Raw genomic sequence first — 18,730 nt, 5'->3', positions numbered from 1 at the left:
TCGGGCCCCCGGGCCGCGGCGAGGCGGCGGCACGGAACGGGCGGCTGCCCTCCGCTCCCCGCGGGGCTCCCGCACGCCCTCCGGCCGGCAGGGCGGCCGCCAGAACTCGTGCTCGCAGTCGAGCTTCAGCCCAGTTGCGAAGAGTGTTAGCGCTTGCACCTCCTCTTCCCCTCCTCCCTCCCTCTCGCCCAGAAAGGAGGACGGACCTAGTTCCAGGCTGCGGGCTGGTTTATTCTCCGGTGGAGGGTCATATAAACATTCAAACTGTCTGGCTCTCGCCAGATTTTCCACTTAGGCATAGGCATAGGAGGGCTGCTTCCCAAGTTGCCGTGTTTAATTGCACCTGCCTTTCTGATTACCTCTGGGAATCTGTGGGAGGAGCCGAGAGGGTGGAAAATGTTGCTTCGCTTTGCAAAAGGAAGAAAACTTTGTCACCCAGCGGGAGACCTCTGCCACGCGTAGCCCGGCGAGAGACCAGAACCAGGACAGCCTTTGGCTTTGATTTCGCATCCGAAGAGCCCGTAGGAGGAAGAGGACACGTGAACTCGGCGCTCCCGCCGACCGCCACCCCAGCTCCACCTTCCCTCCCCGCGGAAGTCCCCACGCGGTGTCTTCAGGGTGCAAGGACAGTAAACAGCGCGTGCGGCTCGCGGCCGACGGCTGGGGCCGGACTGGGAAGGAGAGGACCGAATTCCAGGAACGAGTCACCCGGAATTAACTTCTGGTTAAAGTTATGGGAAGCGCGGCCATGGACACCAAGAAGAAGAAGGATGTTTCCAGCCCCGGCGGGAGCAGCGGCAAGAAGAACAGCAGCCAGAAGCGGCGTTCGCTGCGAGTGCACATTCCGGTGAGTCCCACCCCGCCGTCCCCGGCCCCCCACCCTCGCGTCGCTCCGACCCGGCGCGGAAGCGGTTAACGCGGGACGCCCCGCGCGCGCCGTGCGTGCCCCTCCTGTCACTTCGGGCGGCTTGGGGAAGGGTGGAGGCGCAGGGCCGAGCTGGGCCGCTGTGCCCGGGCTCCATCTCTCTTCCCACCCGCGTGCGAACGGGGCGCGGCGACCGTCTGCGGCGGGGGCGGGAGCTGCGGGGCGGGCTGTGCGCAGCACGGGATCCCGCCGGGTGCGGGCGCTGGGGCGGGGGCGGAGGGGCGGTGCGTAGCGTTGTTTTGTTGAAAAAGGACAGTGTGGACTGCGCTCCGGAGAGGTGGAGCCGCGCGCCGCAGCCCGAGACTGAGGGGAGGGGCAGTGGGTGGGGACAGCGGGGGAGGGGGGCGTTGGTTGTGTAGCTGCGCCCTGAAATGGACACTCCCTGCTCCCCAGTTTCCCTCGGGTGACTCTGGGCCGGAGGCTGGAGACTCCTCTGCAGCCAGCCCCTTTGCCTGACCGTGGGAGCACCTTTCAGGCCCTTGGGGGCTCGGGACTGCCTAAGGCGTGCAGGGCCCTCGCGAACTTCAGCCCTGGCCACGCCGGCAGCCGGCCCGGACTTTGGCGACATCGATCGGTCTGCTGCTTGACTTTGTCCAGCTGGAGGGAGCGGCGGGCGGGGTCGTGCGCCCACCCTGCGCTTTGCCTGCCCAGGTAGCCCGTGGCCCCCAAAGCCTTCCCTAGCCTCCCCGTGGGGGGACGTGCGGCGCAGCCCTTACCTGCACCGGAAGGAAACCCCCAACTGGGTCACACCCCCCAACCTTCACCAACCAAGTAAATGTACACACACACACATACACACACACACACACACATACACACGAGGGCTCCATGGAAAATGCAATTTTGATCACGGATGAGGCTCTTGGGCACAGGTTGGGGGTGCGCGGTGAGTCCCACCCTCCAGGGCTGTCTCCGATGACACTTGTTAAAGACACCTCCTTAAAGCTAATCCTTCCTGACAGCAGCATGGGGCCTGGGGGAGGGCAGCTGGTCACGCACTTTCTGCTGCGAACCTCCTTAGGCACTTCACTCCTGTGTTCGTTGACCGCAGTTCCTCCTTCCCAGGCCTGTGTGCACACATTGGCCAGGAAGGGTAGGGAGCCCCGGGAGCCCCAGACACCTGATGGGTACTTTAGGGAGCAGCCCCAAGTGGCGAAGGGTGGCCAGCCCTCCCTGGCAGGGGAAAGCTCAGGGAGCAGGTGACTGGACCCCTGCCTGCTGTGTGACCACCAGGGGGATGACCCAAATATGCAGGAATAAGCATTCCTTTGAGTAAACATTCTATATGAAAATGAGATATTCCTGTTTACATTGCTAATGTGAGACATTTTAAGCCATGTTTGTAAATAAAAAGTTAGACACGGGCTTCCCTGGTGGCGCAGTGGTTGAGAGTCCGCCTGCCGATGCAGGGGACGCGGGTTTGTGCCCCGGTCCGGGAAGATCCCACGTGCCGCGGAGCGGCTGGGCCCGTGAGCCATGGCCGCTGAGCCTGCGCGTCCGGAGCCTGTGCTCCGCAACGGGAGAGGCCACAACAGTGAGAGGCCCGCGTACCGCAAAAAAAAAAAAAAAAAAGTTAGACACAGGTACTCCTGACCTCCCTCGGCAGTCGTCGCTTGGCTGAGCCATTTAACCCCTCAACTTCTCCCATTTGTCAAACAGATAATAATTCTGCTTTGCGTACCTTTCAGGGATGTTGAAATAAAATAACCCCTGAGAAAGCTCTTGCTAATACGAAGTGTTACATGAATGCATGGCTGTTACATCTACATCGGAGCACCTAATTTAAAAGAGAGAGAAAAGAAAATGACATTGCCCAGTGCCCAGGCCATATCGTATTTACGTTTGGTGAGGGTCTCAAATAGGAGTATGTGTGGGGTGCTCTCCAGAGGTGGTGTAGGACGGAATCCAGAACCCGGAAAGGGAGCGCGCGGCCAGGCTGTGAAAGCGGAAAAGCCACGATATAGTCAGAGTACTCCGACCAGCCCTCCTGCTGCGGGTGATGTCTTTGGCTGATTTAGACAACGTTCTTGGCGTGATGCAGCCCTTACAGAAGGTTCTGTTCACTCAGTTATTCCACGACACGTGTGCTGTGCTGCTTGATGGTGAGATCCAGGGGGGAACGAGAGGGGCTCTCCACTCTCACAGGGCTTGCGTTTGCTGCGGGGGGGGACCGAGGGGGTCTTCTCACTAACCAACTAGTAATTACCTGTTGATCCTTGTGCTGGGCTGGGTGAGAGTTACACTCTAGCTGGGAAAATACAGCATTCAGACAGATGTTAGCAGATGACCCAAGGGCACAAGGTGACCAGTGCAGGCAGTACCTGCTTTCAGAGGGGAGAGAAGGGAGAGGTGGCAGTACATGGACATGTTCAGAGGGACGTTAGACCCAGAGGTGGTAGGCAGGACAGAGACATGGCAGGAGTTACCCCTGCCAGGGAACCAGCTTGAGCACCCCCATGGAGTCGGGGAGTTGGAGGACTGCTTCCAACTCCAGGGAAGAGCCCCTTTTCATGGAAGAAAGCGTTCGAGAATCAGAGTAATCAGAAATACATCAAGGCCAGATCAAGGAGAGCCTTGAGGTTGGATTGCATGATTTAGCAAATAAAAATACTAAATGCGGGCTTCCCTGGTGGCGCAGTGGTTGAGGGTCCGCCTGCCGTTGCAGGGGACGTGGGTTCGTGCCCCGGTCCGGGAAGATCCCACATGCCGCGGAGCGGCTGGGCCTGTGAGCCACGGCCGCTGAGCCTGCGCGTCCGGAGCCTGTGCTCCGCAACGGGAGAGGCCACAACAGTGAGAGGCCCGCGTACCGAAAACAAAACAAAACTAAACTAAATGCCCAGTTAAATTAGAATTTTAAACAATGAACAACTTCTTAGTATATGAATGTGCCAGGCACCATTTGGGATAAACTTATACTAAAAAATACCCATCGTTATCTGAAATCCCAGTTTAACTGGCGTCCTGTATCTTCTCTGGCTGCCCTCCCTGGAAGGTAGGCCCGGGCATGAGGATGTCCCCTGAAGCCACTGAGAAGCTGCAGTAGACGCTGTTGGTGCCCTGCCCCGTGTGCCCGTAGCCCACCCAGTGTTCTCCACAGCCTTGCTGGACAGCTCCGCTCCACACCACAGTTCCTCACTGTGTCTTTCTTGCTCCTGAAGGAACCCTCCTGAATAGGGGCAGTTTGCTCAGCCTGAGTACAGGCTGGGATGGAAATGCTGGCATTGGGATTATGCCCTAAGGGGCAACCCTCAGGCAGGGAGGGATGCAGGTGGGACTGTTCCCCAGCCTCCCTGTCCCTGGGGTTGATGGTTCTGACATGGGCTCCGTAGGATGTCTCAGAGGGTCGCAGCAGGGCCCAGCCCCCGTTGCCCACAGTGGTGGTCCGATCATCAATAATGCACCCTTTCTGGTTGTTCTGACTTCCCTGCCTCACTTGCCCTGCTCCCTGGGATAAATGACGGAATCTAAGTTGTTGTCTCACTGTTTTGGGCGGGGGGCGGGCAGGTGATTTAAGCTAAGAAGCAATTAAAGGTGATGAAAACAATGCTTTGCGAGAACTCGCTAGCCTGGTGGCAGCATGCGCCAGGACAGTCGGGATTCTAGAGAGGGACTCCTGGAGGACATTGTGGCCTGGCGGTCCTGTGGGTGGGCTCATTCGGTGGCCTCCAGTGCCACTCACAGTGGTGAGGCCTCCTGGGACCTCCAGTGTCCAAGCGCTTGTCTTTTTACTGAATTGGATTGTGTCCTTTTTGGACACGATTGGACTCTGTCTCCACCCCCATATCTGGTGCATGAACAGAACCATGACCAAGGATGTTGGGGGAAGTCGTTGCAAACCTTCATCCTAGGCTCTGATTGTCTTTAACCATCTTCACTCTGCCTTCCTACCAATAGCGCCTGCTGTGCCATGAGACACCAGAAAAGAGGAGTCAATTTTAGGGGGTACACTAGGGACTTGGGTGACAGCGGGTAGTGGAGACCCGGAGTTACTAACTAAGGTAATTTATTCATTGAATTCTATCGTAGGGAGAATGGCCCTTGGGCCTAATGGAGGGTGTAACCTTGCTTGATTTTAATCTCAGCTTGGATCACCTTTATGGGAAACCATCTCGGATCTTGTCAGGGGAAAGAGAAGGAGAGAGAGGAGGGGAGGGGAGGGGAGAGGAGAGAGGGGAGGGGAGAGGAGAGAGGGGAGGGGAGGGGAGGGGAGGGGAGGGGAGGGGAGGGGAGGAAAAGGAAGAGGAAAGGCTGAGTGCAGGTTCCTTTGGGATTGCACTGGGCCTTTAAAAGTAGTGAGATGGGCGTAGTGTTCAGAGTCCTGGTGAGTTGGCGCCTCGCCTGGGTTCTCTTTCCTCAGCCTTCATCTTTACTGTAAAGTGGGAATAATAATCAAGGTGGTGGGAATGCTTTTAGAAAATACCTCATTAGAAGTCTAGCTGTGTGTGGCGATCTGCTAGCACTTTGCCAGAGAAGCCGTTGCTGGGAGTAAGCATGTTCTTTCCTCCTTTTTGTCCGAGAAAACTTATTTTCGCTATTAATGCTGAAATTCATGTATCTTAGACATATTTTAGTTGATGACTGTTGGCTGGGTCGTTGACTGTATTGTTGGTCTCTGGAACTCTTCACAAGCCAGTGACAGAGCAGGAGACCAAGGGGGCAGGGAGGGCTTTGGAGAGAAGGACCCGCATAGGAGCCCGTGGGGACAGAGGCAGCTGGAGGGGGTCAGACTCGATCCGAGGTCGTGGCCCGATATTTACTGCTGGCAGAACGCACAAGTCCCCAGGCCTCTTGGGAGAGGTGCTCCAGAAATCCTTCACCGTCCCTGGAGACAACCTAAAAATAGAGCTAGGGGCAGCTGGCCGGTCCCAGAAGGTTGTGGAGACACAGCTTGGCTTGGGCCTGCCACTAGGGATGCCTTTGCTTGTGGTGTCTCCGGAGGGAGGCCTCACGCTGCTGGAGGCCCAGCGCCCTTCACCTTGGCGATGGGCCGGTGACCAGTAGCCTCCATCCAACCAGATCTGCTCTGCTAGGGCAGTGCATGGGGGGAGGGGCCATCGCCCGGATGTGGGTGGGGATGAGAGCTGCCTTTCTGCCCCCAGGGACTGGAGGACCCAGTGACAGCAGTGCTCACTGCCCAATACACCATGGAAACACCCTGGACTGAAGCCTCGGTGAAGAGAAAGGGGATGCCGGGTGGCACAGTGGGGGTGTCAGTTTTGACCTTGGCCTTGACCTTGGTCAGTTTGTACCACCTTGAGCAAGATTTGTTGGGTTAGGGTAGTGTTTGGTTTTTTTTTTTCTTTTGTGTCTGGCTTTTTTTTTTTTTTTACGTCTTTATTGGAGTATAATTGCTTTACAATGGTGTGTTAGTTTCTGCTTTATAACAGTGAATCAGTTGTACATATACATATGTTCCCATATCTCTTCCCTCTTGCGTCTCCCTCCCTCCCACCCTCCCTATCCCACCCCTCCAGGCGGTCACAGTACGGTAGATAGCTAGTGGGAAGCAGCCGCATGGCACAGGGCAGTGTTTATTAAAGTGCAGTTCGTGGACCAGCTTAAGCAGAACCACCCGGTGTTTGTTTAAAATGTAAAATCCTAGGTCTCGGCCCAGAGCTGCTGAATCAGAGTCTCTGGGGAGTGGGATCTGTGGTTCTTTGTTTCTGGTAAGTTCTCCAGGTGACTCCTTTGCCTACAGGGGTTTAAAAAACAATTGATTTCCAACTTCCTCAGTTGGAAACACTGATCCCTTCTTCTGCCCCGGTGAGTTATTCCATCAATCTGTCCATCCACCCATCTAAGTATCCGTGTGTCTGTCCATCTATCCATCTGTCTCTCATCTGCACTTTTTCAGCTGTCATTGAGAAGAGAGATCCTTGGCTGCTGTTAAACAAAGGTGGAATATTTCTGGCTCCCAAATAAAGATGAATGTCCAGATAGGCCCCCAGCCTGAGTAACCCAATATGAACCAGCCTGTTAGGCCTCACTGCAGTGTGTCTTGACTTAGCCCTTCCGTGGTTTGGTGCATCTTGGGTGCCCTGAGCACAGGTTCTTAGTTGCTGCGCAGCATACAGGATCTTCCCAGACCAGGGCTCGAACCCATCTCCCCTGCACTGGCAGGCGGATTCCCAACCACTGCGCCACCAGGAAAGCCCTCTTGTGCTAAATTCTTAAAAGAAGTGATTGTGTGAATCCTTCTACGAAAAAACAAAGATTTTATATATGTACGTATCTTCAAGAGTTTTGCGAAGGTGCAGAAATGGTCTTCCTATAGCTCTTTCTAATAATATTAACCCTCAATAAATGTTAACTCGAAAATAGGAACCTATAACTTAGTAAAAGGTGTCTAAGTTGATGTGGCATTTGAATATCTACAGGAGAAATCTGCAGAAGGGCCCAGAGTATGATACTGGGACCTTCAGGAGTCAAGGTACTCAGTGGTAGAGCCCCCGGAACTCTCCTGTGGCTCCGGGTTTATAAATGCGGCCTGGATGCCTCTCTGCAGCTCGCAGAGCACGGCTGACAGTGCGTGGGCTTCCTGCAGCGTGGGCGTTGCACACTGGCTGAATGCCAGTTAAACACAGTCCAGTGCTGGGCTGTGGGGGGGATGGGCAGGCAGAGAACAGATTTAGGGGTCCCCTTCCTTGAAGACTCTACCTGCAGACCATGCACAGACCAACGCGGACCAGCTCACGTAGTGATCTAAGCAGAGCGCATTCAAAACACGTGGATTTGCAGAATCACGTCCAGTGACTTTGGGCGTACATGCAGGCTGGATTCCGTCTCATCCTCTTGTCCCCACTTTACAGATGGCCCAGCTGAGAACACGTACGTTCCCCGTTTCATGGTTGGGTGACACTTTATTCAAGTCTAGCCTCTGCTGCCCTGTTCCCACTCTCCCCCAGGACCTGTCTGTGGAGGGTCCAAGATCCTTGTGTAAACCAGGCTCTGAACACTGCATAGTGGCCTAATGATAAATGCGACCATTTACATTCGGGATCATTATTGCACCAAAAGGACGTCGCTAGCTGAGGTTCCAGAAGCAGAAGCAGCAGCCCAGTACAGTGTGTGTTCAATGTTATATCTTTCCACACATCATAAACTCTGGTTCTCAGTGCTTCACAAGTATCTTTCCCTGCCTGTTTTCTTTGAACTGCCCTTCCGAAATAAAACCCAGCAAAACTATTCTGTTGCTGATCTGCACTCAGGGGTTTCCCTTTAGACCAAAGTATGACTCAGGAAAGGACTTGGAAGCACTTCTTACTTGCCAAGGGCTTTTCACCTGCTCACACTTCCTTCACTTAACTTCGACATCAGTTGTGTCCTCTGAAACCATCCAGACAAATAAATGTGCTCTTACATGATGCTGTTTCTTGTCTAATTTCTTCTGCTTTTCCTGTCTTGGTATATTCAGCTCACTGCCAGCGCTGTCTATTTCTGGGCACTATTTCACTTTTATGGGGCTGCTCAGGTCACCGAACAGGCCACAGACCCTTGGAAGAGCTGGGTTAGAATCCAGCCCTCTTTTCCCCCAGTCTCCTCCACCCACCCCCCTCTGACCCAGAACAGTGATTATGAGTACATGGGAATGCCTGTGACTCCCAGTTCTTTCCAGACAGTAACCATCCTGTCTTGATATCCCAGGACAGCGAACCAAATGTCAGAATGTGGTCAGTGTCTTTAAAATTTGGGACAAAGGCCGGTGAAGTGCTGCGCAGCCGAGTTGAAACAGTCCTTAATTTGCTTGGTCAATTGACCGTGACCTTGCTGTCAGATGGGCAGAGCCACATGGGAGTGAAGCTATACCCCCAAGGGTTAACCACAGGGAATTCTTAGAGACCCCACTGCAGGGTGTGTGCAGCTGAACCAGAGGAAATGGTTGAGGGTTAATCAGCCGGGCTTCCCCTCCAGCGGAGGAAGGTTTCTCACGTGTGACTGGTTTAGCCCTGCATCGGAATGGTTAACCCAAATCTCATCTCTTTGTTCTTCTACCTACGTTGAAAATAATTTGATCCCCATCCTTTCCTTCCTGTTGACAGGAAGCCCTTCTCTGCCAACTCATGGCTTGTCACAGACCAATCAGATATCATCCAGGCTCTGGGGCTCATGCCAGGGCCTCTGTGTTTTGATATACTCTGACCTGGCAGCAAAGTTGCTGATGAATGTACAACAAAGACCAATTTGCTCTTGGTCACCCCAGGAGTCCAGCCTTTTTTCCATGCGGCTGAGGCCGGGTCCTAGCTGTGGGAGCCGTGCAGCCCTGCCAGCCTCCTGCGGGGGCCCGGCGGGGACTCGGTGCAGAGCCAGGCGCAGGTGGCACTGGGGTGACCTCCGCTGGTGCTGGGGTTGCAGGAGTAAGGACACGACAGGGCCGGAATTTTAGGAAGTGGGGCCCCAACTACTCAGTTTGTAAAGAAATGGAGAGCTAGGTTGCTGGGACCGTGTTTACAGTTGGCCACCTTTAGAGCTGGGACTGGGAAACCTGTCAGCTCATTTATGGCTGTTTCCCAGGTACTGTGCTAGGTGTTGAGGATACAAAGGTGCATAGGGTCATGGGCTGAACTGTGTCCCCCAAAGCTATGGTGAAGTCCTAACCTTTGGTACCTGTGAACGTGACCTTATTTGGAAACAGGGTCTTTGCAGATGTCATCAGGTTACCATGAGGTTAGGCTGGGTCCCTAAACCAGTATGACTGGCGTCCTTATAAAAAGTGGGAAATTTGGATACAGAGACACAGAAGGAAGATCACGTGAAGACAGAGGAGAGACTGGAGTGATGTTGTCGAAAGCCAAGGAACCCTGGGGCTACTAGAGACTGGAAAAAGCAAGGGAGGACCCTCCCCTGGAGGTTTCCAAGGGAGTGTGGCCCTACCAGCACCTTGATTTCAGGCTCTGGCCTCCAGAACTGTGAGAGAATTTCTGTAGTTTTAAGTACACACGGCTTGTTTGCGGTACTGTGTTACAGGGGCCCCAGGGACCTCATATGACAGGCTCCCTGCCTGCACAGCACAGCTGCGGACTGTGATTATCCCGATGCGGTTCCCCGGCCGCATTCTTGTCCACAGGATATTGTGTAATGAGCACCCTAGCATTCAGACGCTGCTCGACGGGTAGTTTTGTTCATGGTGGCTGTGACCGATCCGTATTACTGACGATCAGATACTCTCTGGGACAGCACGTTGTCATCAGATTTAGCTAATACTGATGGAGCACTTGCTCCAGGTGCCAGGTGTGTGCTTATGTAAGCTGTCTCCGTTTATCTCCAAAACGACCCTGTGAGATACTATTATTGTCATTATCGGTGTTATTATCCTTATCACAGAGAAAGAACTTCAGGCCGTCCACAGCTCACAACTGTTGTAATCCAACTTGCCGAGAAAGTTCTGGTGTTTAGTTGGGTTTTTGATGTCCCTGCTCTGCCCTGCCCCAGCCCCAGGGTTTGGATGCCTGTGAATGGTCCAGGCAGCCTGGGGTGGGAGGCAAGACTGCTGGGCAGGACAGACACCACCCCCGTGATGGGCACACGGAGAACGAAATACCTGGGCTGGCAAGCTGCCTTCCAGGGGTTTGCCCTTGGGCTTAACCAGGTCTTTATTTGCTCCCTTTTGCATGAAGGACATTGCAGGCTGTTATTTGCCCTTCTCATCTCAAAGGTAAATAAACTGCCTTTTATATTCATAGGTCTTATTCTCTAGCTCTTTCTCAGTTTTTGTTTTTTAAATAACTGAGCATTAGAGTGAACACCAAACCAGGAATCAAGAAATCTTGCGCTGAGTCCTCTGTCCCATGACTGCGGGGCTTCTTCTTACTGAGTTACCAGACATTCGCCAAAAGCCCTTTCTTTGTGTGCCAAGCGCCAGGCAAGGCTGAGAGTAAGACTGCCACCGGGAGGGGCACGGCCCCCACCTTCACAAGGCTCAGAGTCTCCAGGGGAGCCGTGGCACAAGTCACCACATCGGTTCATTTTTGCTACCAAACACCCCCAAAACAGTGACTTAAAACGGCAAACATCTGGGACTTCCCTGGCGGTCCAGTGGTTAAGACTTCGCCTTCCAATGCAGGGGGTGCAGGTTCGATCCGTGGTCAGGGTGCTAAGATCTCACATGCCTCGCGGCCAAAAAACCAAAGCATGAAACAGAAGCAATATTGTAACAAATTCAACAAAGACTCTAAAAATGGTCCACGTCAAAAAAAAAAATCTTAAAAAAAACCCATTTATCTTTCTCAAATACATATACTATATAATAATAATATTAATATTATATAGTAATCAGTGTATTAATCTTGTTACTATATAATTATATTATAATTATGTGATATTGTTATATATAATTATATATTATATATAGATATTATATAGATATTATATATATAATTATATATAACATAATACACAGATATATATTATTGTATGTAATATATTACATGTTATATATTACATTATGTATTACAATTACAACATATTAATTATGATTGTTAAATACTACTTTCTAGTAGATAATATATTAAGACCTTAAACAGGTTGACGTATAATTAATATTATGTTTAGTAACATATTATCGTTAATCACGTAGTTGCTAGATAGTAATTTTCTACGTCATATCTGTAAGCGAGAGGATTGCAGTCTAGGGTCTCCACTCGGCTCAGGCACCATGATTGTACGGACACTGCTTCGTCCCAAGGTCGGGTGGGCGTCGAGGGGCTGTGAGCGAGGGGGGGAAGCCCAGGTCCTCCCGAGGCTGGCATGTGGTAGGCCCCCCACCCTTTCATCACTGAGGGTGGATGCGCATCAGGGGAGCCGCTGTGCCCTTGGGGAGAGGCCAGTGCCAGGGGAACGGAGAGGTAACTTTTCACCACTCTTCTTCGCTCGTTAAGTGTATTCTGAGATTTCTGAAATGACCTGAGGACACAGGTAATAGAATATTCTCGGCTCCAAGACACAGGGAAATGCTGGGCCACAGTACCAAACTGGGTTTAGGGAGGAACCCGGCTGGGAGTCTTCCCGCCAGGTGCAGAAGTGGCCTGGAGCCTGCGTGGTAGCCTCCGGGAGCAGAGATGAGGCCGCCTCCAGAGTCACGTGACTGGCCAGTGGCAAAGCAGGCAGGAAAACTCGGATTTTCTCCTCGGGGGAATGTTGGGAAGACAGGAGACCCTTTCTGGTAGGCGGGCATTCGTGGCGCAGGTGAGGAGGGCTTCCGGGGAGCCCAGTCTGCCTGGCCCGCGTGGCGCTCTGCAGAGCTCTCTGCACCTCGGCTTAGATCAGAAAATGATTTCAAAGCAGCTCTGTTTTGCACTGGCTCAAAATCAAAGCTGTGGGCAGCGGTGAGCCATCGTGGAGTCCTTTCAGCGCGGACCCAGGCTCCAGGCTTGCACTGGCTTCCGCACTCCATCCACACCCTCCTTCTCTAGACGTGGTGACGACGTTTTCAGGGAAGGTTCAGAGCACAGCTCCATAGGCTTGGCGTGCGGGCACTGCGTTTATGACCATAATAAAATATGACTTAAAGTCGAATGGACATATTTGGTTATATTCCTCATTTAATGATGATCTACCTCTGAAACGATCTTTGTTACCTTCACCTAAAAATTATTCTTAGCCAATGATTCTGTGCCTCTAACTTTGGTCCTTCAGTGGTGGGGGAAGGAAAGAAAGCCAGTGGGGCAGAGGGAGAAGCTGGATGGTGGAGTGGTCACAACTGGCCTCAGCTGACCCCCTGGAACTGGGGTGGCCCTTCAGAGTTGTGCCAGATGGGGCGGGTGGGGGCTGGGCCCTTGTCTCCTTAGTTAGAACATGTGCTCCTTGGAGGATGGTGTGCCTCTATATCTTCCTGTCCCAACCCCAGGGAAACCATCTCCCATGTGAGCAGCCCTCACGTTGATGCCAATAATGATGGAGAGAAAGTGCAGAAGACAAACAACACCGCGGGGAAGGAAAACAATCTTTGAGAATCCAGGTGCTTAGTTAACTCTACGAACTAATTCCAAAAAAGCTGGGTGAATCAGCTGTTTACAAATCTTACAGGAGTCAAAGACGGAAAGAGAAAAGTTTCAGATAAACCATGTTTTGTTGGTTCGATGAAAGGGTCATTTTCAGGAACGCTACTGTGTTAGTTGTTTTTTCCCCTCCACCTCCTACCTGGGAAAGTTATTTGGGCTTTTTGCTCAGGCTAACTGACTAGTTAGAACATCATAAATCTGCCAGGAGGTATTCTAGATGACACAGGAATCCTTTGACTGGAAACGGGACTAGCGCCTGGACTGAAAGATGCCAAGCAGGCAGGGAGGGAGCGGGTGGCGGGTGGGTCCAAGGCCAGGCACCAGCCCCTCGGCCTCACGACCTTCGAGCCACAGGAGGTGGGAGCATCCACCCACTGCGGCGACAGTCTGGACCTAGCTGTCATTTGTGCTAGGTTCTCGAGAACAGAATCGTTTGTGGGAGCAGGGAAAACATGAGGGTTTTCACCTGCTCTGTAAAAGGGGGGGGGTGGTGGAGGGCGGTGAGTTTGGGTGTCAGACTTCAAGTTTGCGATTCTCATGCCATCATTGCTTCTCTGTCCACTTGGGCAGTTTACTGGTGCTTCCCGAGCCTCCGTTTCCTCACCTGTAAGATGTGGACCAGAGTCCCCACTTTGCCCACTGGGCTTGGGGGAGAATGAGATAAGATCCCTGGGTGAAAGCAAGAGGGTGGTACCCTAGGAGTGCTGGTTTCCTGTCCACTACGAAGGGGCCCGTGGGGAAGCCCGTCCTGAGAATATAGCTGTGGCTCCCGTACCACTCCAGGGTTTCTGGGATGGTCCCACAGTAGCAGAATTTTATTCCTTTCAGTGCAAGTGATTCTTTAATTGTAAATTCAGTGTAAATTCCTCTTTATCCCTTGTGGCGCTTTGGCTGAATACGTTTACAGATTTGTTCTGCAGATGTCCTTACTCACAGTGAAGTAGTCCAAAGGGCTAAAGCCTTGACCCCAGAGTGAAAGCCAGTGTGAGCCCCAGGGGTTGAGAGGTAGAGCCTTTAACTGACTGTGGTTGGAAGTGGCCTTTGCCAGGAACTTGAAGGCCAAGTCTTGGGAGGGGGCGCTGCTGAGAGTTGAGTGGTGGGTGTGCACATGGAAACCAGCAAGCTCCACCTGGGAGCGGCACACCCCTGGGGACTCCCACAATCTCTCCCACCTCCCCCGCCATGTGCCTCGGGCCTGCAGGGCCCCAGGGAAGTCGCTGGCTCTGGGGGGGTCGTGTGCTCCCCTGCGTTGGAATGTGACAGCGCAGGAGATGGTGCTGAGCAGGTAGCCTTCTGGGGTTAATGCGTGTCTGTCCTCACCCCCTTGGGCAGCTGCCACTTAGGCTCTCCTGGGGATTTTGCACCTCAACTCCAGAGAGTGAGTGTTGGGGCTTTTGTGGGGCTGGGGTCTGGTCTGGGCTCCCTTTGTGCCTCTGTGTCCTCAGCTCGTTCCAGTATGAGGTGGGACCTACGCCACCTTCCACAGTCAAGGCCTTGGGCGCCGTGGGCCACTCTTGGGTAGAGTCTGTGCTTCTGTTTCTCACCCCCTACAGCGCAGGGATGGACTGGAACACGCTGCAGCTAGGGCGGAAGGGGGGAGAGCCAGCGACAGAGCCAGGGAAGGGGGATGGGACGGAGGAGGGTGCGCAGGCAGGGAGTGGAAGTGGAGGAATAAAGTGCGTTTCTGCAAGGGCCAGTGATCTCTGTCCCAAAGAACGAAGGGGAAACACTTTCCGGCCTGTGTTTTTGCCCTCCCAGCTCCGCACGCACCCCCCCACCCGCCCAAAGCTGCTGACAGTGCTGGCTTGTACCCCCTGCCTGCCTCTCTGGCCTGGGGGCGCCTCTCAGGCTGCTAATTAATAGTTCTTATTTAGGGAGGGATGAGAGCCTTTGATGGGGGAGATGGAGCCTCATGAGGGGTTGGAAGGGCCCTCCCGGGTCTAGCATCCCATGATTTTGTGATGCCTGCCGACACTGCAGGTGCCCACCCACTGCCTGCCCCTCCCAGCCATCGGTCCCGGCAGGCAGGGCTGGGGGCCACCATAGAAAGAGTCTTGGACTGCATGGCAGAGGGACGTAATCCCAGTCCCACGTGCCCCAGCTTCATTGACTCGGGCAAAGCTCAGAGCCCCGTCTGCTACCACGAGATGACTGCTGTCTAAGTGGGCGCGTCGTTCAACACGCTGAGCCCTGGACTGGTGAGGGAGGGGGCCGCACCCCCTGGTGCACTACGTTAGGCCACCGCCCTTACCTGGAACAGAAGAGGGTCAGATGGCGTTGGTTTGAAAGGCCTAGAGGATTTCATACAGACCCCAAGGAAACAGGAGGATTCCTTCCCCAGATGGCATCTTTCTCCCGCGACCCGGAGAAGGAATCTGCCTTCTGCAGGAGGCTGGCAGGTCTCACAGGCCCACGCAGCCAGCCTGCCCAGCGTGGTCGCCGAACAAGTGGGGACGCAGGTTAGGGGAGGTGAGTCCACTCCGCGGGTTAGCAGCTGAGCAGGCGCAGGAGAGACGCACAGAGTGTCACAAGCCCTCAGCTTCTGACGGAGCCAGGACAGCCCTGGGCTGGCGGCCCTTCTGGGCACGAAGCTTGGGTGCCCGGGGCAACCTGCTCCCCCGTCCCGCAGACCTCGCCCTGCCGGCCCTGCCAGCAGCTTCCCTTGGTGCGTGGGTGAAAATCCTGGAGAAGGGCCTGGCTCCGCCTTCAAGGTCAAGATCAAGATTGACTACTGCTGCTTTGTTTTCTTTTGTTTAGGGAACTATAGGTTTCCAAGGGGAGCGAGCAGGCTCACACCTCCTCCGCACACAGCTCTTCCTGCTGAGAGGCTGGGAGCCCGGGATGGTGTCCGTCTTGGTCTCGCTGGGGGCAGCGTCCTGCGTCCTCCATCCCCCCACCAGTGCAGCTCAGGACCAACTTTGTTGCTGGGTCCCAAGTGAGTGTTCACTGGTACCAGTGGGATCAACATCCCCGGTGGTGCAGCAACACTGCCCCTCACCCGGTGTCCTCGCCCTGCTGGAAGCCTCAGGGGCCTGCTTCTCCTGAATCCTGTCCTGTGACCGACGTGAGAGACACTGGCCGGCGTCCAGCCCCTCCTCAGAGGATGCTGGTTCTCCGAGCTTTCTGTGGTCTGAGAGCTGCTGAAAACTCCCCTGGGCTGGCGGGGGCCGGGACGGGCTGGACCTGTCGTTTGTGCCCTGGTCTTGCAGGAAGTGGGGCTCCTCCTCTACTCCCTGGACTCCTCAGGTGGAATTTCTGTTCCGTTACCTTCCTTAAAGCAGCCAGCGTGTCCCACTCAGCAGGCACTCCCTAAACACTACCGAGGTGGCTTCTACCGAGGTGGCTTCTACCGAGGTGACTTCGGTTTTGAAGGTCAGACCAAAGCTTCTCATCTTTAGAAAACTCTCGAGTCACAGGAATGGCCAAAGTGAGTTACGACATCACCTTGTCTCGCAGCAGCAATGGCGTCGGGCGTTGTCATGGTCCAGGACCACCGAGGAGGCAGGACTTCCATGCCCCTAAATCTCCCCTCCCTTCCACACTCCCAGGGAAGGAGAGGGGAGAAGGGGAGGGGAAGGGGTCCTTTAGAATCTCCAAGTTGGGAGGGACGTGGGTATTTAAATGTCCACCAAGGGCCACCTAGTCCAATCCCGAGAAGGTATCATTAAAATACTTGGACTCTGAAACGGCCGGAGGCTCCCAGACACACATCCACGCAAATGTCAGATAATCTCCCTATTTCCTGAAGCTACAAGAGGTGTCACCTTCAACCTCCTTCTCACCAGGTGTCCTGTGCTGGGCTGCTGCAAGAGCAGACTTGGGTGGGGATGGTGACGTGTACTGGAGGTGGTGGTCACACGCAAGGGAGCTTTGGGGTCGACTCCTGGGAGGAGGGGAGGAAGCAGGGGGTGGGGAGGGGCTGAGTGGCGGTGCCCTCCCAGCCAGGGCCTCGGTCCACACTCCCAGGTTGTGCTGGGTTGGTCAGTCACGCATCCCACGAGGGCGGCCCGGCCTTGGGCGAGGTGGCAGCCTTTGGCCGAGGCAAACCTTGAAAGGGGGGCAGCGGGCGCCGTCTTCCTGTAGCACCGCCGGCAGCCGGGAGCAAGCCCTCATCCCTGAAGAGGACCCTCCATGGAACGGGGCCACCTGCTACCCTTTGTCTCCTCCATCCCTTCCTGCCCAGCGATGAGAAACATAGGTCCGAGTTGTGCTGGAAGAGGTAGTCGTGTCCACCTCCACTGCTCCACCGAGGTGGCACCTGGTCTTTGCGATTCTCAAGGTCAGCCTTGAAGGGGAAGAAAGAGGAACGGTGACTCATAAAAAGAGCTGATATTCACCGAGCCGGCACGCCCAAGCACGTGTGTGCGGTGGCTTACCTGAGCCCCACCTGTGAGGTGATGCCCATTCTCCAGGTGGGAAAACCTTTGCAGCAGAGGCCAGGCTCCCAAGCCCGAGCCACCTGGCACCTGAGTGCCCGTGCAGAACCACCGTGCCCCGCAGCCAGATGGTGCGGGCAGGCAAAGTGGCCCCTGAGGACACGCACGGAAGGCGCGGGATATTTCCCTCCAGCTGTTGTTCCAGGCTGATCGCAGACCATAAGTCTGCGGTCTTGCATCTGCAGCTCCACCTTGGGCACAGCGGCCCCATGACGGGCGGACCCGCAGCTCTGTGAACCTCGCTGGTCTGCAGGGAGCCAGCAGCAAGCAAAGACGGGTCCTGAACGTCACCAGCCAAAGGAAGTGGCTTCTCCCTCCTCTGAGTCCTCACGTTGATTTGCATGTGACACCGTGCTTCCCTGGTCCTCCTGGCTCTGGCCAGGCCCCCACTTAGCCACCTGCACAGCCTCTGCTTTCAACCACCCTTCATCTGCAGCAGACGTTCTTTCACAGCAATGATCAGACCTTGGCTAATGGAAACTTGGTGGGTCTTAGGGTTTTTTCCTCATGTTGCTTTCCAAAAAATTCTGCTGGTTGGTGTCTTTGGATCCCTAAGAGACCACCTTTCATGGAAAACTGAAGGAAGTAGACTGATGCCCAAGACGCTTGGCTGCAGACAAACAGCTTCTCGTCGTCCGTTTTCCTTTTTTTTTTGTCTCCTCCTTTGCATCTCTTTTTTTGCTTCTTGTTTCCTCCTGTTTCCCTGCCCTCTATTTCTTCTCATCCTTTGTTTTGTTTCTTCAGAACTAGATTTCACCAGGCTTGAAAAACCTGCTCTCTGACCCAGTTCCCTTGCCTGTGGTCACTGCCCCGGCCAAGAGGCACCAGCCGAGTCCCTGTGGGGACACTGCCCCTGGTGCTTCGAGGTTCGTCTGCTTCTTCTCAGACTGTGAGGTCACCTTTGAGTGGAATCGTGACATGTGCGCTCACCAGACAGTACGTTAGGTATGCCCAGCACCACGACAGCCTCCGTCACATGTTCTATCATTTAACTCTTCATCAGCTCCGCCTGGCTCATGTTATTGCCCCCATTTTTACAGTTGGGGAACCTGAGGCTCAGATACACTGAGCAATGTGCCCAAAGGATGCAGTTGGTGAGAGCAAGGCCAGCGTTTGAAGCAAGCGTGGTTGTCTCCCAAATTTATGCTCTTTCCCCTGCAAGATTTCTTCTCACTCCCCCTCCGAGTCCTAAGGGGATCGGGGGCTGGAAGGCAGAAATGCCTGGTAAGCAGCTGGCGGCTCTAGGAGGCCCGCCGCTCGCTGGCAGACGGACGTTCCTGTGCCCCGTGTGTGCTCCGAGGACCCGGCCTTGTAAAGATTGTTCCGACGAGCTGGGCTTTGGGACCTGGGTTTCCCACCGTGTCCTTGGCATC

The 18,730-nt window shown here is 54.4% G+C and overlaps 1 protein-coding gene across 2 annotated transcripts in view; it reads left to right on the top strand.

The window, feature by feature from the left end:
• Positions 1–708: 708 nt before the first annotated feature.
• The window catches only part of PRKAG2 (protein kinase AMP-activated non-catalytic subunit gamma 2), a 276,927-nt gene continuing 258,905 nt past the window's right edge, over positions 709–18,730 (top strand). For both annotated transcript variants that reach the window (XM_079932036.1, XM_079932035.1), the window contains exon 1: positions 709–847. In XM_079932036.1, the coding sequence (XP_079788162.1) occupies positions 734–847 (114 nt within the window). In that variant the 5' untranslated portion in view covers positions 709–733. The remainder of the gene's footprint in view (positions 848–18,730) is intronic.

Source organism: Stenella coeruleoalba (assembly GCF_951394435.1).
Source record: "Stenella coeruleoalba genome assembly, chromosome: 9".
NCBI classification, from domain to species: domain Eukaryota; kingdom Metazoa; phylum Chordata; class Mammalia; order Artiodactyla; family Delphinidae; genus Stenella; species Stenella coeruleoalba.
This window is presented reverse-complemented; position numbering and strand designations above follow the sequence as displayed.